We start from the raw sequence: 14,533 nt of genomic DNA, 5'->3' as shown, positions 1-14,533 counted from the left end.
AATGTCCGCCATCCCAACCTCACTAGCATCCTACATCGAAGACCAATCCAAGCAAGCACGCACCCACCACACAACAGCAACAATGTTCGACCCAGTCCAAGGCCCAGCCTCATACCAAGACCTCGCGCGCAGACTAATCACCGGCCTGAACTGGCTGCACCAAGTCGCCGCCGTCGTGCACGGCGATATAAAACCACACAACATCCTCCTCCGCCCAATCGACACGGACGACTGCGTCGAAGCCCCTGCTTTCCCTTTCCAGCCTCTGTATGCCGATTTCTCCGCTACAGTGGATATCCCCGTCCACGCGGAGGCGCGCGATACGACGCGCGCGTCGATGTCGTCGTTCACGCCGCCGTTCACGGCGCCGGAAATGCTGGCTTCGCTTACGTCGACGGAGATGGCGCCGACGCCGGCGTCGGATGTCTTCTCGCTTGCGGCTACGCTGCTTGCTGTTGCGACGGGGGATTTGCTGCTTTATCCGAATATGAATCATCGGTTGAGGCTGGAGATGGCGAGGGCTGGGCATCAGATTGTTGATTTTGCGAGGTCTGGGGTGAGTGGGAGTCGGGTTCCGAGGAATGGGTTTGTTGAGCGCATTGTTAAGCCGGCTGTTGTTAAGGATCCGGCGATGCGTATTACGACGCCGGAGTGGGTTCAGCTTGCGTCTTGTTGATGTTGGAGGGGATTTGTTGGGACGCTTTTTGGTTTTGGGTTTTTGCATTGTCCATATACCCTATCTAGATGGAGTTTGACGGAACATGTATGGTATATGGTATCAGGGTACATTTTGGTTGCATATTGGAAGAATGGGCGTAATATTTAATCGAATCACATAATACATAATAGAGCGTGAGGATATCCGCGTTTCATTCAAGAGTAAAGGATAAGGAGTGTTGAGGAAGTGTGTCTACCCTCCAGATATCCCCAGACGAGATTCTGACCCACTTGGAGGCCCACTACAGGAAGGCTTGGCGGTTCCCAGTCTCTGGGACACTTCACTGTGCCATGTTCCTTCGGAAAAAGGTTCTTCTACATGAAATCTGATGAAAAGGATAGAGGAAAACTGGATCGGGAAAGTAAATGATAAGAATTGGAAGGCGGGATTTTCCCTCGCCGAAATTCATCTGCCGACAATACTATTTCTCATCCCACAGGAATAGCAATAGTTAACCTTCTTGGCGATGTTTCTCCCAGTGACCCATCAATACCCACAAGCCACACGCTTCTCGCAACGGTTGCTGCTGTCTCAATAAGCACGTCTCGATTGGCGCCTAGATCAGGGTCTATTGTAGCCCAGGAACCGGAGTAGCAAGCCTCGTTGGCGATCAGGAGGCGGACATTAGGCGGCAAGATAGAGAGGGCGGCAATCATCTCGGCTTTAGATATGAACTCGCGTTCTGCGTGACCCGTGGTCTTCCTCATGGCCGTGTCCGATCAAGATGATTATGATGCGATCGCCAGGGCCTGCCTGACCGGATACCTTTCCGATCCAGTTCATGACGTGCGGTTTGATGCCATAGGTCTCTAGTTGACCCACGGTTGCCGATCTTCCTCCCGTCTCATTTTCTCCACAGTGGCAATAGACATCTAGGTGTAACGAGATCGGGATATGAACACGAGTGTAGGTGCGAAAGCGTCCCTTTTTGACAGGCTTAGGAAGACGGCCTTCCATTCGGGTACTGTATACAAGCGCAGCATAGACAAATTCATCTTTGGAGTTCACATTCTCCAATCCCTGGATTCGAGCTGTCGAACACGTTGTGTCCTGGTCCCATGACCCAGTCAAAATCAGCGAAATCAACATCACAAAACATGGGAATGTCACTCACTTCCAGACCCTATAGCATTGAAAGCTGTGTAGGAAACTGAGAGCCGGCTTTCGTGCTCAGTAGTAGGAGTGGGGTCGTAATGAGAAGAAAGTTAGATCGATGCGAGCGAAATGTGAGTAAGATGTGAAATCCACGAAGACAAAGTCCTCATAACTCGACTGTCAGCATTTCTTCGCCCACTAGATTGCGAATTCTGATACCACACGTGGTTGCAGCGTTTCTGAATTCGGTTGGGGTACATGGTCCCTCGATTGCCGTCTGAAGTACGTGAGGAATGGTTGCATTGCTTGAAACCTCTCAGCCATCCGGCTCTCCACCAATCCATTCTCATTCGATGTGAGACTTCGGATTTGGCTTATAATGATGTTAAGCTTGCGGAATAATTGATTCTAGATCAATTCGATCGTCTGTTTGGTCCGCAGTCTGTCTAAGAAGACGCTTCAGCAGCTCTGTAATAACCTCTATATAAGTAAGAAGGCGCCTGCCTAATGTACCTTCCAAAGTTGGAAGGTGTCAGGGTCCGAAGATGTTTTGGGTTGATTATTCTCATAATACTTATAGATGCAGCACTCATGAAGGGAAAGAATATCAAAAGATATTTCCAACTCCTTCAATGACATTATGCCAAGAGCGGTGCATTGTATTGTCTGGAGTGTTTCTCATCCATCTAACCAGCGCAACAGCAACTTTATTATGGATATAGCCGGCAATTAACATCATTTCCTACTGCAGCATCACCGAATTTCACAGCTAACCAGACTGAATCAATAGATTGGGTGCACTTGTGCACCTGTTACGCCTACCAGTTGTGTGGGCTCCTCCCGTTACTGATGTCATCATATTTGACTCGGTACATACATATGTAGGGTATTGGCTAAGATAAATCGACTATGTAGCCACTGTTATTATTATCCTCTCTCAAAATACACACCATTTAACGTCTGTTTAACAAATAACCACAAAAGCACCAAGCTTCAATGGCCTCATTTCTCCCTCAGACACATGAACAACCGCGACCATTGGAAGGTCAAAATGGCGGGATACGCCGTCGATTCCAAGTTGAAAGTACACCGTTTGCCGGTCGAATTGGAGCTAATCAAGAGTTTTCCGTCTCTCCTCTGGAGGAGGCAGAGTTGTTACGGAAGACTCCCGATGCCGCACCGTTGGTCCCTTGGAGCCAAATGATATGCCCGAACCAGTTTATTCAGCTTAATATATGGAAAGCTGCATTTGTTGAAGGTGTTGGTATGTGAGATATTTGGATTCACTGTTATCTTCTTTATATTCCATGTCCCCTATGCTTTTCGCTTTTAAACCCATTGTTCAAACAAGCGCCCTCCCGGACATGCGCGCTGATACAAAAATTAGTAACATGCTTGCTTGTATACTTCACATGTTTCTTGGCCGTTGGTCTAGGCAAAATGGCTGGGTAAGTCTTAAATCACGTTTTCACATCAATTGGCTTATCAAGCTGACATCAAAATCAATCAGACATCTTGCTACAGGGCCAGTGGTCCCAAGCCTGATAGGAGGTCTGCTCAATACTCTGACCCTTCCTCTATTCATTTTCGCAGCGGGCCCTGTGTCCGGTGGTCATGTGAACCCTACAATCACTATGGCGACATTCTTCGCCAGGTTATCCACCTTCCCGCGAAGCATTCTCTATATTAGTTTTCAGTTGCTGGGAGCTACTGTTGCTGGCTATCTACTGAGAGGTAGCTTTGACACCCGATCTGTGAGTATCTACAAGCATCAACCGCTTTCCCTCGTTGTTTCCTTGCTGGCTTTTTGCTTTACGGCTTCCTTCATACTCAGATTCTTCTGCTAAACGTTGTAGTTTGTCATCCCCGGATGTGTCATAGACACTTCTGTAGTGTCAGTAGGAAGCGCATTTACCATCGAAGTTACTACCGATTTCATGCTCATATTCCTGTCATTCAGCGTGGGCCTCGATCCACGCCAAAGAGAAGTGTTTGGTCCAGCTCTTGGTCCTGTCTTTGTTGGTATTATTCTCGGAATCACAAGCTTTGGAACTGGCTATAGCCAAGTCGGATACACTGGGTTCGGTACGTATTAATCGCTGTGCAATCAGGTGATTTTATCTGCTATTTCGTAATGCTCACCTGATATTTACAGGTGGGAACCCTGCAAGGTGTTTCGGTGCTATGGTCGGCTCACATTTTACTTCGTATCATTGGATTCACTGGCTAGGCCCTATTGTGGCTTCAATCCTTCACGGTATCATGTATTATTTTATTCCGCCCTACCAATATTGTGTATGAGTATCAGTCAAGTTAACCTTCTGTTATATGGACGTACTTCACTGGGCAGGCAGCATGGATCTATAGGTAGCTATGTGGTCACTACCTAGGTAAATACTACCTTCTTTGATCTTCACAAAGACAACTGCGCCACAAGTATGTCGACTACTCAAATGGAAATACTCAACCCAATCCCCGTCTTGTCCTCCAAGGATGTGGTGCTGCGCCTCTGCAAGAAGAATCCTATCCAAATAATCTCACTGATGCTGGATCCCTCTCTGTGAGCTGACAGGTTTTTTGCTTTCAAACCGAGGGTTGCGGTCATTGCCGAAACGTTTATCGATGAAGAGATCAGAATATTGTTATTCTAGGTTCCAGTAATAAATGAGTATTTGAAACCAAAGCCGACTGTATTTGCTATTCATCCAATTTCCATTTCATCAGTAGTAAGGACGCAGACGGCTACTATGCCAACCTCGATTGCAGCATAATAAGAAACGCATTTCATTAGGAAAATACTTTTGGCTCCATTCCACACTCGGAGGGTAATGGATAGTAGGATCCTGCAGCGGCTACATCACGAGTGGACAGCCCAGCTCGCAGGGCAGCTGTTTCAACTCGGGTTGATCAAGAAGAACCGGTCTTGCTGCCCCCTTCAACAAATCCCTTCAAATCAGCAACCCACATCTCAAAGTTCGCCTGCAGCTTAGCCTTGTACATCCACCGCACCACATAAACCAACCACCCAACCTGTGCCTCCCAATTCCGCACTTCCGTCCCGCCCTCAACAGCCGTAATCTCATGCACGCGCTCAGCCGTCAATAGTGACGGCGAAAGCGCACCCGGTGCATCGGGGTCAGCGCACCAAACGATACGGCCGACTTCGCCGGTATCTGCGTTCGGCGCTCTGAATTCGCTTATGAGGAGGTGTACATCTGTTGAGGGCTGGGGCTTGGCGGAGGTTGGTTCCATACGGACGTGGAAGGTGAATTTTGTTCCTTTTTGGAGTATTGGGGAGAGGTTTTTGTTTGATGATTGGGTGGTTGATGCCGGTGCAGGTGCCGGTGTTGGTGTTGGGTCCGGTGCGGAGGTGGATGGAGATGGGTCTGGGGTTGGCTGGGAGCGGATGGTTGCGCGTGGTACGAAGGCGTTCCAGCTCGGCCAGGTTGAGGTGTTTACGAGTGCGGCCCAGACTTCCTGGGAGGGCGCGCTGATGAAGGTTGAGCTGCCGATGTGGAGGGTTGCTTTCTCGATGGGGACGTTCGGGGTTGCGCGGGTGGCGTTGGTGGGGTCTGTGAGGGTCGTCATGACGGATTCGAGATTTCCTGGTAAATGCTTGAAAATTTGGAGGAATGAGGTTGAGGAGGAAATGAAGATAAGCAGGTAAGAGTCTGAGGAGAAGTTGTGTGCAACGCTAGGTTGCCAGAGTTGTACGTCGGATGTCGTTGCATCCGGGCCGATAGCTTGGAAGTGCTGATAAGATAAGATAAGATAAAGTTTTGAAGTATGAAGCTTGAAACTTAGGTTTTAGGTGTAAATGAGAAAATAGCCCTGACTATGTAGTTACCTATGTACCGGACTTCCTATGCTACGTGTTTTTCCCTTCCCATTTTGCTCAGACCCTCGCTGGTCTTGCTCGCTGACCGCAACCTAAGCGTCAGACCCCTCAATAAAACGCAACACGCTAGCACTATCCATGTGAACCCTCGTTCTTTAGATTGGCCCCATTCTCCCATCAAGAAAGCATTGGCATCAATAACTTTGACATTTTATTTTGGTACACTTGCTGGTATTCATTGCGCCTTGATAGAGCCTAATCGCTAATGACTCAAATTAGTCAATAAATTAAACTGCATGCTCCTGGGAACCCTTGCCTACCGGTTCAATGGTCTCCTGGATAGGCATAGAAGGAGTGCCAATCCTAGAGCAGTTGCATGAATCTGCTGGGAGACCGCAACTTGTACCTAGCCACGGCATAAACATCGAAGTCCTCGAAGCTATGATCAAAGGCTAGCCGGACAATTTCTGGTCAAGTCCATTAGCTACCAGTCACCTGGCTTGCGAAAGATCAAGGCCTTGGATAGAGGTCTTCCCTTTTGAAGTATTTCCATTTATCTGCCAGCGGCCACTGGTCGGCACTATGCGTACTAATTAGCTCAGATGCAGTAAATCGTAGGATCAGGTCCAGTATATCACACATTCTTCATGTTTATATTTCCCCCAAATCTTCACGGAAACACAAACTTGCAGATGTAATTCTCAATTTGCGCATCTTTCGGATTGTTGGATCGAAGGAGCGGAGCAACCCGTTTGAAATTACCTGCGACAAAACAGGTGGACCAACCCATTCCAGATTGTTATCAATCGAGGCCTTGAAGCCATATTGAGTGACTACCTAGGTATATCTCCCATTCCCTTATGAGGCTCTTTCGCTCTTTCCGTTTGTCCACATCTGGCCCATCTCCGTTCCTTCCTGCAATGTTGCTCCTTCCTCAAAACCACTGCACATCAATAAAACCCCCATCATCCCCTTTCCCCTCCTCTTTTCCTTCTTCTTCCTTTTCTCATCATACATTCTTTCATCAATTACTCTTTCACTTATACACTCATTGTTCCACTACATTCATTCAATACTATTCCAGTCTCTTCAACATGCAGTATCCTACCCCAGTTCCGGTCTTCGTCCAAACTTCTCATCCACCCCCTCCTACCTTTCTTGCCCGGCCACGGCCAAAATTTTGCATTCTGCGCCCCGGAGGGTTTTGGACACCTCTGATTCCACTTGACGAGTTGCCTTCTTGGTTGGAGATTTGCAACTGGGCCCCTGACATGTATATGGGAATGTATCCGGCGTCAATGACCTTCATGCCACGAGAAGGGGAGTATGATGTTGTCTGCCATCACTGCTCGCATGGCGTGGACTCGCTGCACCAGAGCGTCTCTGAACGAGAAGCTTCTTCTGTGACGGCCAGTAATGCCGCCTCGTCCAAAGACTGTCATGAACAACACGCCTCGCCAAATGCCCAACACCATGATACTGTGTCCTTGCCTGCAGTGCTCCATCGCGACTCCCCAAGCCACTTCTTGGAGCAGCCCCCTTTCAGTGCAATCCTCCAGACACCTTTTGTCGGAATGTGTGTGGTCGACGTGAATTCGCAGTATCCGGATATAGCCCCAGACCAGGCTGGCCCGAAACGACGTATGAGCCTCGAGAACTCGATTCCTCCTCAGGTCTTTGGTGCAGTCGGAGTTGGCAGTCCTCCGCTTTCCGTGGCCAACTCCGCGAACGCTCGCAGGCCCGATACCCCTCACCCACATGCACATGGCCCTGGATCGTTTGCCAAGCCCCAGCGCGTTGCATCCTTGCAAAACGAAAGCGTTGCATCAATGAAAAGTGGAAGCGTTGCGTCTACTCGATCTCTGACGGTTGCTGCTATCGAGCAAATGAAGAGAATGCGAAGAAGAAGGCTCTCGCGTGGAAGCAGTCTGCATGCAAGCATCAGTGTCCCAGAGGCAAAGAGTCTGTCTCAGGTATCAGACTCAAAGATTTCAAAGGTTTCGAAAGTTTCCAAGAATTCCAAAATTTCCAAGCTTTCCAGGATCTCCAGGGTCTCCGGGGTTTCCAAGATTTCCTCCATCCGGGTCATTTCAAAGCATAGTCCGAAGGTTGTACTGCGTCGCCGACGCGCGGAAGAAAGGAAGGCCCGCAAATCAGCACAGGCAGTGACCTCAATGGAGAAGCCAGAGCAAGTGAATTCGGCTACCAAGAGACGCGATCGACGTGAGCGTATGATGCAACGCAGAAGGCAATCTGACCGTGGCAAGCAGCCATATGCAAACATGATGCGGATCCCCAATTGGAGCCCGGGTATGTGCAAGCACTGATTCATAATCGAAAGAGGAGTGGTCTGTACAAGGCATCGTGAGGCTGTTTCACTCACTGTCTTGACTGTTGGTATTATTCACAAAAGTTTACTTTGACTGGGTACTGGTTTATACTAGATAGATGTCTTTCCTTCATTTTGTTTATGCTGGTTCTGGCTATGTCTTCGGTCATTCCAGATTGCCCTTTTTTGCGTTTGGTCATCTTGTTGTTCTCGGCTGACGTCCGGCTGGTGATCGTCTCTCGTTGACCTTCACGTTTCTTTTCCAATTCTTGCTTCCGGCGAGGTTCTGTTTTGATAATGTCGTTTTGCCTCTACAACTGGCTGATTACCGTGCCTGTCGTTTCCTTTTGCTATTCGCAACTGTCTTTTGTTGATGATGTTGTCTCTCACTTTCCTTTCCAGCCCCTGTACTAAACTTGTGGAACCCAACCAGAATTGAACCGAGTATTCCACTTTCCAGCGACATTGATAGATAAATGCAGTCCTGCCTTATCGGACATCAAAGATATGAAGAACCGACCCCCAAGCCCCCAAAGCAGCTCCACCTAAGACCAATCGGGCAAGTGTCCGCACCCCGCACGATACAGGGCTACTTGATAGCCTTCCAAGCCAGGTAACTTCGCACACACTATGAAGGGGAAAAAGCCCCGTGGCATTCGGCATGACCGAGACTGTGATCGCTGTAAAGTCCGAGGTATCAAATGTGACCTGAACCGACCCCGATGTCAAGCCTGTCTCCAGGGTGGAGAGGCATGCAATTATCCACAGCGAGTTGTATGGGTAGATGATAAGAAGAAGCCGAAACGGCCAAAAGGCACTTCACCACAGATTCACAACGAAGAGACACCAAACGTTGAAGCTTACAAGTCGGCATCTATCAATCTATACGGTTTCATCGACCTCCTGGACGCTTTCTGCCAACAAATCCAATCTAGCAGCCGCGACATCCCAGAAGAAGGAATCCAGCTGATTTCACGCACGCTAAGCTTTGCCCGCTCGCGCGTCCAGGATGCAAACAACAAAGAGTCCCTCCAGTCACATTTAGTGGCCTTGACAAACCTGAGCCAGGTTATCCAGTCCGCACACCCAATTGCGCTCTTCGGCATCGCCACTTTCGCCATGTTTGAAGTATGCTGCGGATCCTTTGGCAACTGGCATTGCCATCTCCAAGGCGCGCGCTCGCTGCTAGATCTCCACTGCCAACACAAGGCCGATCTCGACGACCTCTGCGGCGAAATATCCGGTCTAGCCGATGTCCTCGCCTATCTAGTATGGTTTGATGTTACAGGTGCCCTTGTCAGGGAAAGCCCATTAATTTTCGAGGACTGGCATCGCGAGACCTTATCTGCTGGCTTCTTCGGCTCAGTCGGGTGTCCAACAGACACATTCGATCTATTCGTTTATCTTGCGAAACACCGCGACAGCAATGGGATCCGCGCTATGGAGCTTAGTGCTCGAGCATTAGCCCAGATTCTGCAGCTCAATGCGGGCGACACGACGGACCGCAATCTTGCGACGACCGTGTATAGAGGGGCCGCGGCAATCATGGCATTCAGTCGCGCGGGAATGGCTACGGGCGGCGATCCCTCTGCATCGACTTATCATTGCAATGTAGTCTCTTCCATGGTGGACCGGGCTTGCCACGCTATCGCGGAAATCCCTTCTACATCGAGATTCTACGTGCACTTAGCTACCCCCGCCTACCTGATAGGAATGAGTGCCTCGACGGCACGGCAGTGTGAAATAATCCGAGGCTACTGGCGCAACTGCCAGTCGTGTGAATTCCCCCGTTATCCGGACGCGGAGGCGCAGTGCGACCGGAGGTGGAGGATATGCGGGGGGGGGTTTAGCGTCGGTTAGATTGCCTTCCTAATCGGGCAAGACATCACATTTCATATCTACATGTACTTGGTTGGTCTTGAACATCTATAAAGATCCTGTTAAGGTCTGATTTGGTATCTTCGTTGCTTTTGTATTTCCACCATAAGCATGGAAATTCCCCCATGGCTACCTCGTACCAAGACCGTTGCGCTCAAAAGCGCGTCGACCAGCTTTCCCTTATACCCCCCGAATGGCGCTTAGATCCCGTTCCCTCCATTGAATCAGCTCCAAATGCTTTGGCCTATCTCCGCCGCATTCTTAGTCCAGAGGAACTGGCCCTCACGGAAGAAACTGATATCGCCGTCCTTCTTCGCAAGCTTTCATCCGGAGAACTCTCGTCTCTAAAGCTGACTAGAGTCTTCGCTAAACGTGCCGCCCTCGCCCACCAACTTACAACATGCTGTACAGAGATTTTTTTCGAGCAGGCCTTTGCCGTCGCCCAGGGACTAGACGATTACCTCGCTAAGACAGGGAAGACTGTCGGCCCTCTACATGGATTACCAGTATCCATCAAAGACCTATTCTCCGTTGAAGGAGTAGACACTTCGATCGGTAAATTACCCTCCTCCTTCCTATCAATCACACCCGTTACGAAGAAGACAATCTCTTTCATCATGTACAGACATGTGTATGTATGCGCATACTGACAATAATCAAATCCAGGCTGGGTCGGCCTCACCAACAACCCAGCAAAAGCAGACAAATCCGTAGCGCGCACGCTCCGCCGTCTCGGTGCCGTCCTCTACGTGAAGACCAATCTGCCACAATCAATGATGATGTCCGACTCGTACAACCACGTCTTCGGGCAGTGCGTCAACCCATTCAACCGAGGACTGATTTCCGGTGGGAGTTCTGGTGGCGAGGGCTCGCTTGCTGCGGCGCGTGGAAGTGTTCTTGGTATTGGTACCGATCTGGGCGGTTCGATTCGTATTCCGGCTGCGCTTTGTGGACTTTATGGGTTGTCGCCTAGTCCGGGGAGACACCCTTATGAGAGGGGGAAGTAAGTTTACTTTTTTTATTCGTTGGCTGGTGGAGGGGGAGAGGAACAAGAACAAGAAAGTGCTGATCTGGATGATTTACAGTCCTGGGCAAGATATCGTGAGATCGGTTGCTGGGCCTATGGCCTGTAATCTCGCGACTATTGAGAGGTATATGGAAGTTTTGCCGGAGGCGAGGCCGTGGGAGGTTGATCAACATGTTGCGCCTGTTGCGTGGAGGAAGGAATTGGCTTCTCCTGGTGCGAAGAGGTTGAGGATTGGATATTTGGTTGACGATGGTGTTGTCAAGGTTCAGCCGCCGATTGCAAGGGCCATGCGCGAGGTTACTGATTCGCTGAAAGCGGCGGGACATGATGGTATGATACCTGATAGCAACTTCCCAGAAGGCTACTGCGAACCATTTACTGACAAATCACAGTGTTTGAGTGGGATGCCTCCTCGCATAGTTATGCATATGAGCTCTGGGCAAAGGCTATCTTTTCTGATGGCGGCGAGGGCTGTCGAAGACAGATAGAGAAAACCGGCGAGCCGCTTATTGAGGGTATGCTCGTTGGTAAACCTGAAGATACTTTGACTACCAGTCAAACGCACCAAGTGAGTGGACCACCATGGTTCGGTTGTTACCTGCTAACCTATATTGTAGCTCAATGCGGACAAATACAATTTCGAATCGGCATATCTCGATAGATGGGTATCATCCGATATTGACGCACTGATCATGCCCAATTCTGCATGGGTGGGATACAAACCGTGGACGTGGGTGAAGTCCAGTGCATATGTGGGCTACACCAGTATCTGGAATTTCCTTGGCTATGCCGCGTTAGCAGTGCCTGTGACGACTGCCTCGAGGACGAAGGATGTTCCGGATAAAGAGTGGCTCGCCCATGTTCCGAGGAATGATAGTGATAGGTTTAATAAGCAGCAGTGTGAGTATATCCAGCATTAGAGTTGTCTTTCCGTACGATACTGATTCATGCTTAGATGATGTTAACCTGGTGGAGGGGATGCCTGTTGGGATACAGGTTGTTGGGGGTCGGTTTGGTGAAGAGAAGTGTGTTGCTGTGGCCAAGGCGATTGAACAGGCTATGCAGGGGAAGATTCCCTCGCGGGCAAGACTTTGATTGTGCAGCACCAGAGGTAGACATCCAGGCAGCTATACATAGTGATTTGTAACTTGTGCGTTTCCATGTAGGTCTTTGCCACTCCGCTCGACGACGGGGGTATAACAGAATGCTACATATATATCATGTCTTCTAAGTGTTCTACATACACGAAATCTACTATGATCCATTTATTGGGTTAATATCGTCGTTCGTATCATCACTATATGCAATTACATCACAGGCGTTTGACGTTGCTGTACATATATACACCCCCATCTGCCAGCAAATTCAAATAGGAGCATTCATTTTCTCCCTGTAGTCCGGAAACTCGAAATCCACGAAATCCCTCTCAACACTAGAATTCGAGCGAGGATTCTCAGGCGCGGTATGACTCCTCGCTGCCACCGCCCCCTCCCCCATATCTAGGTGGACACCATTCGCAGAATGAGGTTCAATATCAGGGGTAGGAAGAGTGTCGGACTGCATCCTCAACTCCCGTTTAACACGGATCCCCTCCTCATTCTCGTGGTCTTCTTCATTCGTATTGACCTTGGAAATACTAGTGCAGTAGCTCGCCGGTCCGGGAGTGAAGAGTTCGTTGCACCAGATCCCGCCATCACGGTTGAGAGGCTCGGTCATCTGCGTTCTACTGGAGCGACGCTTTGAGGCTCTAGATTGTATCGGTCGCGGGAGGAAGCAGAATGAGAAGATGCGGGAGAGGAGTGGGTGGAGTGGTGGGAGGGAGATGCAGATGATGGATACGTTTGCCTCTAGGGAGGACCAGAGGGCTGCTTGGGCATTTTCCTCTGTTAGTGTGTTAGCGTTTTCGTTCAACTTTTATTTTGCAGCGTAAAAATAGCTACAATCTTACCGAGAAAGTCTCCTCCGCCAACCATGATGCTCAATGGATACAAACGAGCGGAGCTGGTGCCAATAATACTATAAGAACAGTCAGCGTTGTCCCCAAGATCAATGACAAGCCATGTATTTCCACTTACAAGATTCCAAGGCTGAAAACCACAAGTATTCCCCACTTTTGCCTTTTAGGTAGTTGTAACTTCCACAATAGCGGCATGGGCATAACCAATATCACCAGATCAGTAGATGTCTGGAGTGCCGCATTAGTGAACCAGACAGGGGCGGCAGGCAGACAATTTGCCAGGCGGACGTCTTCGGAGGGATCCCAGAAGGCGTTGACAGGAACGCAGAAGAAGAATCCGCTCAGTGTCGTCCATAGACCTATGATGACGAGGGCTCCCATGATGATATAGGTAGCTAAGAGGAAGGGACGGGGACGGAACAGACGGGCGAAGAGCGTAAGGGCGGAGAGCTTGGCAAAGATCATGGTCATGTTGTAGAAAGGGACCGAAAGCCATAACCACTGTGGTTGATTTCCATTAGTGACTTGTTCTCCCCATGATTTGATAGCAGGAGGGGTTCCTTTCGTACAAATAGTTGGTTCTGGAGGTCATATTCAGAAAGTTTGCTTGAGTGGATGCCAATGCCATATTTTCGTTCTGCAGGGACTTGTTAGATTGAAATGTATACTACTAAGGCATTGATGAGACGGACTACTTACCAAGAATTATACAGGCATAAAAAGCCAGATCGCAGATCTATGATGGGTGATTAGCATGGGGTTCCGGTACCTCATCTGAGAGATGTATGTCCTCGCGGTATATCTAGAAGATAGATGTACATACCAATGCACATGATATGATCAAATCATCCAGCCCAGGAGCCTTCACCATGTAGATCCGAGTGTATAGCCGGAGGGCGACAACCAAAAGCGCCAGGCCTGTGAAGACCGACGTGATCACAACAACATACATTCGATCGGCAAGACAAAGAATTGATCAACCTTTAGACGTATGTCATTGCATTGGACGGAATGTAGTGGAACTGTGCCACCACACTGCAGGTGAGTATTGAGGTGAAATCGTAGTATAGCAAGAAAAGAAGCTTAATCCCGAGTTGAAAGTAAAACAAAAAGAGAGAAAAAAAATGACTGTCTTGCAGTCAGATCGGCAGAATCAAGGACACACCCAGGCCCCTGTCTTGTAATGAATTTTCCGTCCATGGTCGTTCGTCCAGCCATCAAAATGATAGAAGAGAAAATGGCCGCATTAGGAAACTGATATAACCACTTGCGTCAAGACCTCGATCTAGGTCGGCTAACTAAAGTTAAAAAGAGATGATTGGCTGTCCGGATAAAGTTGTGGGGCTCGCGCATCCGGCTCGCATCCCAATTGGTTCAAAGTGTTGATGATTGCTTGGTAGCCCGTAACTCTGGAGAAAGCAACCAGGACAATGAGATCAGATATCACATAATCGTTGAAGATGGCCAACCTTGGTTGTTTGATTCTTACTTGGGACACCTTCTGTGTGGGCGCTTTCTTGCTTAGGGTTGGTCGTTAGTATTTCGGTTCCGAGGGAAACCAACACTTCCCTATTGAGGAGATGTGCTCCGAGTTATCCATCGATATTGATTTTCAGTATGTAGTTTTCTGGCTATTCAAGTGCATTGTGGCGTTGGCGAAATTTCCATCCCAACATAGATATAAACGAAAT

General features: G+C 49.0%; 8 protein-coding genes across 8 annotated transcripts; 5 read left to right on the top strand and 3 right to left on the bottom strand.

The window, feature by feature from the left end:
• Position 1: 1 nt before the first annotated feature.
• On the top strand, positions 2-676 carry N7489_002453 (uncharacterized protein; the record flags this gene model as incomplete). The annotated part of the gene is made up of 1 exon (XM_056708208.1): positions 2-676. The coding sequence occupies one exon, from the start codon at positions 2-4 to the stop codon at positions 674-676; it is 675 nt and encodes a 224-aa protein (XP_056572510.1).
• Positions 677-1,146: 470 nt separating this feature from the next.
• Positions 1,147-1,425, bottom strand: N7489_002452 (uncharacterized protein; the record flags this gene model as incomplete). The annotated part of the gene is made up of 1 exon (XM_056708207.1): positions 1,147-1,425. The coding sequence occupies one exon, from the start codon at positions 1,423-1,425 to the stop codon at positions 1,147-1,149; it is 279 nt and encodes a 92-aa protein (XP_056572509.1).
• Positions 1,426-3,253: 1,828 nt separating this feature from the next.
• Positions 3,254-4,114, top strand: N7489_002451 (uncharacterized protein; the record flags this gene model as incomplete). Its single annotated transcript, XM_056708206.1, has 4 exons — positions 3,254-3,261; positions 3,324-3,567; positions 3,670-3,898; positions 3,969-4,114. The coding sequence occupies 4 exons, from the start codon at positions 3,254-3,256 to the stop codon at positions 4,112-4,114; spliced, it is 627 nt and encodes a 208-aa protein (XP_056572508.1).
• A 606-nt stretch (positions 4,115-4,720) lies between these two features.
• Positions 4,721-5,401, bottom strand: N7489_002450 (SRPBCC domain-containing protein; the record flags this gene model as incomplete). The annotated part of the gene is made up of 1 exon (XM_056708205.1): positions 4,721-5,401. One exon carries the CDS (start codon positions 5,399-5,401, stop codon positions 4,721-4,723), a length of 681 nt encoding a protein of 226 aa, XP_056572507.1.
• Positions 5,402-6,745: 1,344 nt separating this feature from the next.
• On the top strand, positions 6,746-7,978 carry N7489_002449 (uncharacterized protein; the record flags this gene model as incomplete). The annotated part of the gene is made up of 1 exon (XM_056708204.1): positions 6,746-7,978. One exon carries the CDS (start codon positions 6,746-6,748, stop codon positions 7,976-7,978), a length of 1,233 nt encoding a protein of 410 aa, XP_056572506.1.
• A 632-nt stretch (positions 7,979-8,610) lies between these two features.
• Positions 8,611-9,840, top strand: N7489_002448 (Zn(II)2Cys6 transcription factor; the record flags this gene model as incomplete). Its single annotated transcript, XM_056708203.1, has 1 exon — positions 8,611-9,840. The coding sequence occupies one exon, from the start codon at positions 8,611-8,613 to the stop codon at positions 9,838-9,840; it is 1,230 nt and encodes a 409-aa protein (XP_056572505.1).
• A 143-nt stretch (positions 9,841-9,983) lies between these two features.
• Positions 9,984-11,980, top strand: N7489_002447 (uncharacterized protein; the record flags this gene model as incomplete). The annotated part of the gene is made up of 6 exons (XM_056708202.1): positions 9,984-10,413; positions 10,525-10,861; positions 10,944-11,215; positions 11,278-11,453; positions 11,503-11,785; positions 11,841-11,980. 6 exons carry the CDS (start codon positions 9,984-9,986, stop codon positions 11,978-11,980), a joined length of 1,638 nt encoding a protein of 545 aa, XP_056572504.1.
• A 270-nt stretch (positions 11,981-12,250) lies between these two features.
• Positions 12,251-13,794, bottom strand: N7489_002446 (uncharacterized protein; the record flags this gene model as incomplete). The annotated part of the gene is made up of 6 exons (XM_056708201.1): positions 12,251-12,768; positions 12,834-12,901; positions 12,961-13,343; positions 13,412-13,479; positions 13,542-13,578; positions 13,666-13,794. The coding sequence occupies 6 exons, from the start codon at positions 13,792-13,794 to the stop codon at positions 12,251-12,253; spliced, it is 1,203 nt and encodes a 400-aa protein (XP_056572503.1).
• Between the last annotated feature and the right edge of the window lie 739 nt (positions 13,795-14,533).

The sequence above is a fragment of the Penicillium chrysogenum genome (genome assembly GCF_028827035.1).
Source record: "Penicillium chrysogenum strain IBT 35668 chromosome Unknown utg000001l_segment0_segment0, whole genome shotgun sequence".
Lineage (NCBI taxonomy): Eukaryota > Fungi > Ascomycota > Eurotiomycetes > Eurotiales > Aspergillaceae > Penicillium > Penicillium chrysogenum.
This window is presented reverse-complemented; position numbering and strand designations above follow the sequence as displayed.